The sequence below is a fragment of the Callionymus lyra genome, chromosome 14 (genome assembly GCF_982586985.1).
Source record: "Callionymus lyra chromosome 14, fCalLyr1.hap1.1, whole genome shotgun sequence".
NCBI classification, from domain to species: Eukaryota; Metazoa; Chordata; class Actinopteri; order Syngnathiformes; family Callionymidae; genus Callionymus; species Callionymus lyra.
This window is the reverse complement of record NC_141831.1, coordinates 22,163,456-22,176,114: the sequence shown is the minus strand read 5'-3', so window position 1 is coordinate 22,176,114 and position 12,659 is coordinate 22,163,456. Positions and strand designations below refer to the sequence as shown.

The following is a 12,659-nucleotide window of genomic DNA, read 5'->3' as shown; positions in this document are numbered from 1 at the left end:
TTAAGGTTGTTGTTTGTTTTTTACAGTGCCGTTACATTTTATTGGTTTAATGTAATAGTTTTTGTGATTAATAATAAAATAAAAAGGTGACTTTTGTGTGTTTAATTGCCTAGGATGAATAAAAAAGGGAAATATTGGTACAGGCAATCTGTATTGGCCACATGTACATGTGTATGATCCACTTACATTTCCCCGTACCCTTTATATTTCTTTCTTCATTTTATAAAAAGTTACTTTCCCTAGGAGCTAGTGACTTTAAAAGTAAAAGTTACTTTCCCTAGTAATGGGTAAGTTTAAAGTAACAAGTAACTTTAAGTAACTGAGTTACTTTCCCTGGTTACAAGAAACTTTAATAGTAACTAAGTAAATAAGTTACCATTTTAAAGTAACTTAACCAACACTGACTATAACATGATAATGAGGTCTTAAGTATTTTAAATCTGACAAAAAGCAAACCTCATGTTTACAACTGACATTTTTTCATAAGCAAACCTTCAACGTTGGCTTCGTACCCTTCAGTTATGTAACTTAACAGTGTGAAGTCAAAACAAAATATGTTGTCGGTCGCAGTAGAGTAACTCGCAATAAGTGTAAATTCATGTCATACGGTTAACTGACAACAATGTATAATTAGGCCATGCACCCTTGACAGTATGTGACACATTTATGTGTCATGCAAGTTACAGTTGACACACGCACAACACGCACACACACACACACACACACACACACACACACACACACACACACACACACACACACACACACACACACACACACACACACACACACACACACACACACACACACACACACACACACACACACACACACACACACACAGTGAGCTCCCAACCCTCTCAACTGGTCGCACGCTATAATAGACGCTGCTCCAGTCGTTACTGAGCAGCTATTTATGTTCCATTCCTTTTTTTAAAAAAAACACACCTTTTCCAAGAAGCCGGCAGCACAGGTACATGGAGTTCTGGTTAAGGAGTGCAGCTGCTGTGTGTGACACGTTTCCAATAAACTCTCATTTAGTCAGGACAGAGAGCTAACACCCCCCTATCACCACCACCACCACCACCCCCCTCTTCTTCTGCAAATATAAATATCAGGTCGACAGGACGACCTCTCGTCGAGTATAATCCAGCTAAATAATCCAGCTGGTGTTTGGACTGTAAATCTACGAGTCAGAGAAGTATTATAAGAAGTGTGTGTGTTTTTTGTTTGGGGGGGGGGTCACATTATACTATTAAAGCATGACCTACTGCCGTTTATATACTTAGTCCGTCATCCTGTAACATACCCTGGCAAACAGCAGTGATAAAGTGTCGCCAGAAATCAGCTCAAAAGAAAATGAGAACCTCTCACAGCTGGACCATACTTAACTATTTTTTTTTTTCAGCCAAACTACTTTTTTTTCCCCAAACTGCAAGCTTTTAATAGCACTTTCTCCCCCATATCCCCCCTCCCTCCGTGTGTCCCCCGTCCATCTTATCGCTTAAGCGTTTCCTCACACACACACACACACACACACACACACATTTAGGAATTTGTGGCCTGGAAGGCAGTCAAGTTTCATTAATTTCTGGGTTTGGGTACAGTACAGTGTGTTCCTAGACTCACATCTGCGAGCGATCATAAATGCAGGAATGCTGGCAGAACATCCAGACCTGCCGGCACAAAATATGTCGTCATCACTGCGAGGGGAAGCGGTAAACGCCAAAACCGCCAACCGGGGCGTTCACAGACAAACAAATGCAACAAGAGACAAAGAAGAAAAGTGTCATTTTCCAGCTTTGATTTAAGTGTGACGCTCAAATCTTTCTCACGGTCATTTAAGGATAACAGGTCGTCATCTTCTAAGGAAATTTAAGAAATGTTTTTTTATGGAATGATATAAAATCCCAGAGTCTCCTCTGGATTTCCTGGATTTTGCTGTGTATTAGTTTCAAATGCTCTTCCTATGTTGATATTTAGCTTTAGCTCTGAATTAAAAATGTCAATATAATCATGCTGGAATGTTTGATGATATATCATGGTTTATACTACATTTATATATGGGACAGAGCCCAAAAGGCTCAAACCCTACATAATAATAATTATTATTATTGTCATCATTATTTCTCTTATTGAAGGCGTATTTTGACTAAAATCTTGACCTCCCATGATGCATTTTGTTTAGTGACAGCCTCCCACATGAGTTTTCTACAAGATATTAAAAGAGAATATTGGGTAAGTAGTCGAGATGAAAACAAACTCAGAATTGCACAGACCTTGTCATTTTATGGACATTATTTGGTTTGTGGTTTAAATGTGATAGAAATAAACTCAATCCATAAGCATTAGTAGGCGAGGAAGAGTTGGTGCGACACCACAGAGAGTAACTATGGCTTTAAACAGTTTAGAATGGTAGATAGTGATACACGTCCATTTTCCCCTCTATTCCTGCGTTTCCTGGACTATGCTGTTTATTTAAATTTGAAAAAGGTTCAAATACACTTTATACTGTATATGTAAATTTTTATCTTGATATTTAGCATTAGCTGTGAATAAATAAGATATGATGAATGTAGGATGATTGTATATCATTGTTAATACTTTACTTATATATGCTTTAAAAGAAAGAAAAGCATGTTTAAAATGTAAAAAAAAAGGACAGAATTGCAATTAATATTAAAGTATTAAGTTCCAAACCCATAAATAAAGTATTGTTATGGAGATTTGTGCAAAAATATCATTAGATTTATTCTTCAAGTTATGTGGGCTGAACGAAGGCTTGAACTCCACATGGATTAATTGAAATTGACATTTGTCTACATTATCATTATTATTATTGTCATCATTATTTCTCTTACTGAAGGCGTATTGTGACTTAAATCTTGACCTCCCATGATGCATTCTGTTATCGGCAAGTGACAGCCTTGCATACAAGTTTTCTACGAGGTATTAAAAGAGAATATTAGGTAAGTAGGTAAACAACTCAGAAGTGCACAGACCTTTTCATTTTTAAGATTTGTTTTGGTTTGTGATTTAAATATAATAGAAATAAACTCAATCCGACAGCATTAGTAGGCGAGGAAGAGTTGTAGGAGCTGCTGCGACACCACAGAGAGTTACTAAGGCTTTAAACGATTTATAAATCCAGATGGTGATACACGTCATTTTTTTCTCTCCATTCCTTTTCAGATGAATCGGATTCTCTGTAAATCTGACACAACCTCAGCCTCGTAGCGAGCAGCTAATGGGGGGCTGAGTCACGGTTCTGGTCCAGACCCGCGGTGTGCGGATGTTTGCTCAGCACATACCATCAAATCCTCGACGTCAGGTGGAGATTAAAAGGGAGGACTGAGTGGATTGAGAGGAAGCAAAATAAATAGCTGGCACAAGGTAGACTGTACATACTGTACCACGGGTCGTGGCACGCCGCCCAGACTGGAGCGCCGCCAAAGTCCTTCGTACAGAAATCACAGACAGAGAACGCAGACAGAGACAGCAGCAGCAGTGGTGTCTGAAACGCTCCACATCCACGACAAACTGTGCATACCAAAAAGCCCCTCTGCCTTCTCGCTTCATCTCCCCAATATTCTGTCTTCTGTGAAGCCGACTGAAGGATGATGGGGGGGCTGCTGGAGCAGGAAGAGAGGCGGGGGTGGGTGGGGGGGGGGCAGCCGAGGTTGAGGGGGTTTGGGGAGTCGGTGAAGTGTCATCATTACACTGAGACACGATAATGTTTTTTTTTTTCTTCTCAATCCCAGACGAAAGTATTATACCAAGAGGGAGGAGAGGAAAAAAAAAAGCCTTGAAAGTCAAACGGTGGAGGCGGAGGTGAAAAAAAAAAAGACAACAAAAACTATCAAAGAAGCTTTGCCTCAGCGCTGTCTCTTCCCTAACCATCGGCTGTCTCAACAGAAGTGCCTGTCTCGCCTTTCACACCCGACCAAAGCAGCTATGAGTCAACACTGATGTGTGTAACAGAACAGGTTGATGCTCTGCGTCAAAACAACTCCACCAAGAGAGGAGAAAATAGAAAGAGAGGAGGAGAATAAAAAAATAAAAAGTTTGTGCACTTGCTGCCACAGTTGCTATAAATACGCTCCCCCTCCTGATCCTCAAGGTGGCGCATGTGAAGACTTTGTTCAGCAGCGATTTTCAACCTTTTGAATTAGATATAACACGACAAACGGGTCATGATGGCGGAAATACAGAAGTTGAGTTAAAAAAAAAGGCTTCTATTTCTGTTAATCACATTTAAGGTTGTGATAGCAACTGTGCTAATCCAACTTTGCAAGTCGCTACAGGTGTATTCAAGCACTTGAATAAAAAGCTCCTTCTCTCACAACAGGTGAGTTGAACAGAACAAGCATGAAAATATTCCCTTTCATTTGTTGACACGCAGAGTCGTCTGTCGAGTAAATCCAGCTGCTCCGCGTGAGTTTGGCATTTAAGTTTGTCACTTCACTGGAGGAGAATCAGCGTCACTCTCAACAAATTTACAGATCAATCTCAATTGTGATGTTTTGGGAATTTTCAAACATCACTCCAGCCCCGGTGGAGAACTGGGGGGAAAAGCGGGGACACATATTTGGAAATAGAGAGGGGGAGGAGGGGTACCCTCAAAGGTCGCGCTGCTTTTACAGCACCTCATCTGCACTGGAAGCCCGGGGAGCGAGAAGCTCCTTATTGCCTATAAAAAGCGAGTTCAGGCTGTTAAAGTGCGGCAGCAGAGTGGGCTTCGGTCTTTTGCTGTGGGTTTGGTGTTCACAGTGTGTAGTCTGACCCAAACAGTTGTGTAACCACCGATATCAACACTGGTGGGATACAATCTCAGAATGTACCTTCGTGTTGTAACATGTTATGATGAACTAAAACAGATTCTTATTTAGACGTAATACTTCCCAACATTTGTGTCATACATGCAGCTTTTACAACTTTTACATACATGTTGTACATTTATTTGACATAACTACAGAGATTTAATTCATATTTTAATCCTGGCCTTAGCTACTACAGCTACTAAATATATGTCGCCAATTTTGATCTTAAAAGGCAACTTATATGTTGATTTATCTTAAATAGATATTGGACTCTATTGTTCTTATCAGTATGTGTCTGTTTGTACAAAACTCTCTTTTCATTAAAATATCTACATTAGAAAATGTACTTAAGCCCCGCCCACTGAAAACATTTTTCTTGAGATTAAATCTTCTTCTGCTGTGATTGGTCATCATCGAGGTTTGTCACCACGTTTCATCAATCCCAGAAGTCTCCACCTCCAAGGGACTCCTTTCATAAACAAAGCGGGGCGTGATTACGGTTGGCTGGAGGAGGAGTTAAGACCATTATTACGTCATAATGGACTCCGCTCTCGTAAGCTCTCATTCGCTGAGATTTCAGATGGGGTAGAACTTTATAAAGTAATAAGTTAAAAACATGGTCATGATAAGAGACTTACTGAATCTTGGAGAGGAAGACTTCAACATTTGAAACATGTGAGTGAGACAGTAGAGGATTTGATCATGTCCTTCCATTCCTGTGCGAGTCAATGAGTGAGCATGTGCAGTTGTGCGTCGGTTTTGAATATACTTTTTTAAGCAGATAAAGTTATATTTTGTGCGTCATAATTGAGGTTCCATTCATGGCTTCAGTCAACAGTACGAGCATCAGTGACATCGGAGAGTTGAGGAGTGTGTGTTTTATGCTACATGACTTGTGGTGTGAACAAGCTTCTCAAATGTGATTTTAAGGTCAGATCTTTTTTTTTTTATAGATTTGTTTCTTGATACCTGTATGAGACAGCAAATGCATGCGTAGACGTAGACTGTCCAGGAAGCTCTTCCCACACAACTCACAGCTGTAGGTCTTCATTCCACTGTGAATCTTCCTGTGGACAGAGAACAACAAAGATAAGTAAATGTTACACACATTTGAAGCACACAAATAGAAGGCAGCTCAACTTAAGCGTCATTTAAATGTAGATTCTTCCCGGAAAAAGAAACAAATTGATTTTATAATCCACAATAAACTGAATTAATGATCATGTGCAGTCCCCTTTGTGTGTGTGTAGGTGTGTGTGTGTGCGTGTGACCAACACTTTGTGACACAGTTTAAGCTTACAAGGTCAGACAAGAAGGGTCAATATTTGATTTAGTGGTAAAAGGTCTTGAAGGTTCCAGTAACTCAATAACTTTTGACAACAACTTTGTTGCGTTGCGAAACCCTCAAAGATTCGCTTGGCTCGGCACAAACTATTTTTTATTCTTTGTCAGATAAATAGTGATGTAAAGCAATAAGGGAATTGTATTATTATTCATCAGCCTTATAAGAGCCAAAAAAATGACTTTATTTAAAGAGAGACGCTGAGTGTTTGTATATTTGTGAATTACTTTAATAACTATTTCAGTATTAATAAATCTACTCTCGTTTAGCAACGTAATGAGTATTGGAATGAAAAAAGTAGAGCCTTAGAAATGTAAATAATAATGTAGAAAACAAACATAATGAAGCAATGTAGTGTATTGAAAATGTTTTTAATCTATTTGTCAGATTATGAGTTAATTATGCAAGTTGATAAAATATAGATATAATAATAGATGTGAAGAGTACAAAAATAAATAGAATTTATATTTGTATAAATGCTGAAAAAAGGTTGAGTGACAGCAGGATATTAAACCAAATAAATACTTCGCAACAGTTAATGAGTCACACGACAAGAAAGTTAGGAACATATTCAAAGTAGTCTAGTTTCAATGGGTGAGATTTCATCTACAAGTTTCCAAGGCTTTAACTTCTCAGCCCTTGTGCTTTAGGACCACGAGAGTGAATCATGTCACTCATCTGCTCTGAACATGGCAACAAAGTGCTAAGAATATACATCTTGAACGCGGCGCGAACAAAAGCACGACACTATACTCAGGATGGCAAATGTGACTGCCGGAGCGGTGAAAAGACAATGTCAAACAAAGGGAAGTCTCCGTCTCCGTCGTCGTCGCGTCGGTGGCACCGTGTGATCAACGGAGTGCTTTCTTCAAGAAACAATGGCCTTGATAAGAGATCCACTCAACTTGGGCGAGATGACAGCCATCGCTCTTAGCCCCTAGCAGAGACGCTGCAGAAGGTGATGCTACTATCACTCCCCCGTCAAAAGAAAATACTGACTGACTGAGACGGAGAATTCAAATCTTTTCAAGTGTGTCAAGAAGTAGAGACAGAAATAACATTAAAAGTAAGTATTGAAAACCATTTTTCATCAACGCATCTGGAAGGACATATAGTGAAAACACTAGTGTTTAGGGCCGATCTGTTGAGAAAACTAAAAAGAAAATGGCATCTTGTTGGCAGGCATTGAGCAATTAAAAAGCTTTAAAATGGCTATAGTCCCCCGAAGAGAAAGGACAGTTAAAAAGGGAGAATATCACAATTGAAAACTGATCAAATTGAAGGACATGCTTATGAAACAAAAAAGACATCTTTCATTGTGGCGGCGTCCCGAGAAGCACAACACGCTTGATTTCATTCTGGAGGATTGTAGGTGAAACACGCTCTTACTAAAGTACTTAAGCAGTAAACCACGACACACACCGAGCACAAAGCCTTTCAAAGGCCCTTTGTGCCCCTCTTCAATCTTGCCATTGTCCCCTTAGACAGCGCTGATAAAGTACAGATGGACTTATTAAGGACCCCCGAAAGTGGGAACTAGGCTGTCATACAAGTACTGATGGGTTGAATTGAAAACACCATTGAGACATCGTAAGAACCAATCCAATACATCTCTCCTGATCCTACATTTCAGTACATTTATTTGGGGACAAAAAGATGGAAATGGAATAAGAAATCATGGATTCTTGCCAATAAAAACGGTCATTTTGAGCTTAAACGAGTGAATCGTAAAAGCAAATTCATCCATAGGATGAGTTGACGTTACACACCTATTAACTCCGTGACCAGGTGAGAATATTTCCACGCAACTCTCGGGAGTTTAATGATTTGTAAAATGATACTTAAATATTGTCTCAGCTCGCTGACTTTACACCACGAGACCCCCTCGCACTCTTTCAAACACCCTCGTAACCGCCTGCTTTCATGTGGCGCTCCTGAATGAGATGATGAGGTGTGTAAGTGGTGGATGTGTGTGTGCGAGTGTGGCGGGTGGGACCTCAGGGAGGGTGGGTTGGTGGGTGTGGGGGGGCGTGATTTGAAACAGACTGACTGTAGCCATTAAGGAAGTTCACATAAAACTCTCTCAGGCCATTTACTCAGTTAATAATCGACTTTGTCCAACAGTCACTTTTGACAACCGCCATAAATTTCAAATTTATGTCAACAAAACATATGCTGATCACCTCGTACGGCATTCTTCCTCGTAAAAAACAGCCCAACCGAGGGCTGTCGGAGTGTGGATGTTTGAAATGTGAGTTGATTACCGGCCCGTGTTATGGAGTCGTAACAGCTTGCCTCGCGTAATTCACAACTTTTTTTTTTTCCAGCCCCCCGATTCGCCCGGTGGACGTGGCTGGGCCATCTATCATAACTAGCGCCACATCTGGCGAAATAAACTCTCATTCTTTACCACCTGCCCGTCAACTTGGAGTAGAATTACACCCTTAAACAAACCAAAATAAGAGAATGTGCTAAAGCTCTAGCGGCAGACATTGATGGTGCTTTAATAGCTTGAGTTACCGAGATTCCTTATGATTGGTTGGAGCTGCTGTCATTAAAAACCAAATGACTTTCTCTTCACTTTCAGGCAGCGCATGTAACACCACCGTATTGGAACTCTTAAACAAACAGGTAATCAGTTAAAGTGAAAAATATCTGGAGGGTAAAAACCCCACCCCCTGCCTGGTGAGCCGTGGTTATTGACGACTTTGTCCTTTAAAAAAACGTCTTAAAAAAACAAAACAGCAGGAAAGTAGAGTGTGAAGCTCCATTTCCTTCAAACGTTATAAATAATTTGATCGCGACAAGATCCGTCTCCATCTTCAGCAGTTCCAGAATCATGAAAAGGCGAGAATATCGCTGCTATTATCGAGGCCCATATACCGCAACGTGAGCCAGGCTGGGATTTCCAGCCCTAATCAGTAACAAAACTCATTCTTATCTAAAATCTATTTTCTCTTTTCAGCCTTGAGTGTTGTTTTCCGTCTTCATCTGGGCTTTCATCTTTTATTTTTCAATTTTTTTCCCCACCACTTCAATCCAACATCCCTGAAGGGAGCTATAAAACAAGCCTGAAATGATGTCTGTAAATAAAAGCTTCAGAGGAAGAGCGATGCGAGAGTAAAGATGGCACCAAGAAGAGAAGAAACCACTGAAGAGATAAAGGGAGGGCATTGATAAGAGGTGGTAAATGGAGAGAAGTCTGTGTGTGTTTGTGTGTGTTCATTAGTTTGGGAAAAGAACTGATAATTGAGGGAAGAGCTGAGGGATGAAACCTAAGTAGCCGAGGGATGTGAGTAGAGGGGGATTTCTGGAACATTAAGGACTCCAAATTTTATACTTAATTATTTTGAATTATTACTGGTTTTAAGCACCCACCAATGAAACTTGTTGGTTCTGCTGCTTTTTTTTTTTTTACAAACAAAAAGCTGCCTTTTCACACAAAGACGTGGTGCAAACATCTTTGCAACACATTTGTTCTATTTATATATTAATATATTTATATTAAGCATTTGAAACAGGAAGTAATTATTATTATTGTAAATATTGTCGCTAGCAGTGAGATCCATGGCCTTGCACAGTGGTCCCCGTTTATATTCAGACAAAAATTAAAAATTTCTAAAAAAAAAAAGGCTAGACCGTAAACAACACTGGACCTTAAGTTTGTAAAAAAATAATCTTATTATAACGCTCTAGACTTGTTTTTTGGAACAAGGTGCTCCCAAAAAGAGTATTTCATTCATTTTCACTAGTTTAAAAGTTAATTTTTTCCATGAAACTTGACTGAAATGATCGTCTTGATGTGTTAAAAAGGACAGACTAGTATTACTTCAGAGAAAAATGCCATATTACTTTCAGAATAAAACATATTTCAGATTATTATTTTTCTTTCTGTGCGGCCCAGTAACAAATACCTCACAGACCGGTACCGTGCCGATATAAAGATGCCAGTGAAGATAAGATAAGAGACACAGATTAACGGATGTTTGTTTGGTGAAGGACAGCAAAGATAATCTGAGCGTCAAAAAAATGAAAAAAGCATTTTGATAAGGCCAGGACTTAAGACAGCTAAAATATTTTGGCCCTTTGTGTCATTGATTGAACACATCCGGTCTAGCAGGTGGCAGTAGCTGAAGTTATTACTTTGCCATCTGAAATCTCGGCGAACGAGAGGTTACAAGAGCAGAGTCCATTATGGCGTAATAATGGCTTCACTCCTTCACCAGCCAGCTGTAATCATGCCCGACTTTGTTTATACAATGAGTCCCTTGAAGGAGGAGACTTCCGGGATTGATGACGCACGGTAACGAGCCTTGATGTTTGACCAATCACAGCAGAGGGGGCGTGACAAACAAAATTAAATCTTCAGGAAAACAAGCGTTTTCAGCGGGCGGGGCTTAAACACATTTTCTAATGTAAATATTTCAATGAAAAGAAAGTTTTGTACGATCAGACACGTATTGAGTAAGATTAAGACTTAAATCAATACATTAGTTGAACTTTAAAATATTTTCGGATCCAGACGCCGTCTGTTCCTTGTCCTGTAATAGAAAACCTTAGAAGTGCATTGAGTTATTGAGACTAAAAGACTGATAATATTTACTCAACTGTCTCTCCTCTTATTAAACTACAAATAAAATGTAAACACACAAAGCAAAATGTCAAGTCTCTCGAAAAACAACCGGGTCTCATTTCAAAGTCGTATGAAATCACCAAATAGGTCGTTAAGATGGAGGAAAAAAAGTGTATTTGCGTAAACCCAATTACACTAGCATGACAAAAGAGCGCCGAGTAATGGACAACAATTTAGGGATAAAAGCAAAAGACCAGCGCGCACGATGTGATAAAGACAAAATGATGCACGAGGAGATTTGCCACGGGATCCTAATGTGGCCATCAGTGGCTCAGTGCGTCACAGACACCTCTTATTTTGTTTTTGACAAATGGAATAAGGAGATTTGCCCCCCAAAAAACAGTCCATTAGAGGGCAGACCAAATCATAAAGACAAATCCACATGTCTGTGGGTAAACCCTTGAGTGGGATTATAACGGCACCTCATCCATTTCTTTAGACCCGCCTGCGCATACACATCTGCTGCGGCTCTTTTACACGGGTCCATTTTCAGGCTGTCTGACGGAGCAGGTGGGAAAAAAAGAAACTGTCATTTCATTCCTGCTTTTAAGCCTCCCAATTCCATCACCCCCCCCCACTCACACCTCCTCTCTGTCTTTGCTCAATCAAAATGTATCAGGCTGGCTGGCGTAACACCGGTCGGCGTGGACTGTTTATCCAGAGTCCTCCCGCACATATCAATGACTTGGCCCCTGTTGTCCCCCCAGTCGGGGAGGCTTTCATATAAATTCAAGCCACACACACGGGCGGCGAGGCGCTCGTGTTAAGCATAGATGAGTAGCAGGGCGAGAGGAAAAGGGTACAGACGCAGAGATTGAGAGGGAGGGCGCCATCGCCTTTCATCCAGACATTCTTATTTATACATTTATTAGCCCAAAACCTGGCGGGATCTCGGAGTAGCGAGAAAAGAAAATATAACCACGCGTCACAACATGTCTTTCAGGTGTCATTTCACGTTTTAAGAATAACGCCAACCTACTGCGGCGAATCATCCGTCAGAGTCGTTCTGATACGACAGCTGCTTGTATTAGATTAACAGTGTCTGCTCACTTCAATTAGAATCAAATCAGTCATGTCTGCGTTACTACGTACGACGAGTGAAGAACAGTCGCTAACTTGTACGTCGCGCTCCTAATAGATCCATTGATGAGTATTTTTGTCGTGTCAACATCTGAGATGATAAAGGTTTTTTCTGGACTTTATGGTTGAAAACTTGCGTTCTTCTGTTACGATCTCTAAGCAGTCAGTGTTGCGACCCGAACAAAATGCATGTTAGCTTAACCACCTTTAACATGAAGTACAAATCAGTTTCCTTCAACATTAGTTTTATTAACATTGAAAGTCTAATTGTGTGTATTTGTTGAAAATCTGCTACTCAGTTCTAACAATTAGTATCTTTAAAAGCTACTATATCGCATCGAAAATGTTTCTACTTCCTGCCACAGAAAGGTTTGGCCCATGTGTACTAGAGTGTTGTGTTATATAGACAAAGATGGGAGTAATACGTCATTAGCTAACGCAGTAAATACATTTATTTTCGTGGTGGTGTCGCGAAAAACTATTTGTCAGGAACCGCAACACGTTCATTATACTGCGATTTAAACAAGCACGTGAAGTAACTAGTAACCTAACACAGGAATACCGTCTCCAAAATGTTTTGACTTCAAACCCTGTCAGTTCACAAAATTGTCAAGTGACAGCGAACCGAACAACGAATTTTAATCCAATGCCATCTTTTATCCTTGTTATTTTTTTTTATGATTTGTATAAACCCTTGAATAGATCATTTTCATGAATTTAATTCATATCACTCTTCGTCTCACTGGCCCTGACATTTTTTACAAGCCTTCTCTCAAACCCTGTA

The 12,659-nt window shown here is 40.0% G+C and overlaps 1 protein-coding gene across 1 annotated transcript in view; it reads right to left on the bottom strand.

Annotated features, from left to right (window-relative positions):
• Positions 1–12,659, bottom strand: part of zbtb16a (zinc finger and BTB domain containing 16a) — a 129,595-nt gene that overhangs the window by 74,620 nt on the left and 42,316 nt on the right. The window contains exon 3 of the mRNA XM_087807125.1: positions 5,790–5,887. Coding sequence (XP_087663251.1) covers positions 5,790–5,887 — 98 coding nt within the window. The remainder of the gene's footprint in view (positions 1–5,789; positions 5,888–12,659) is intronic.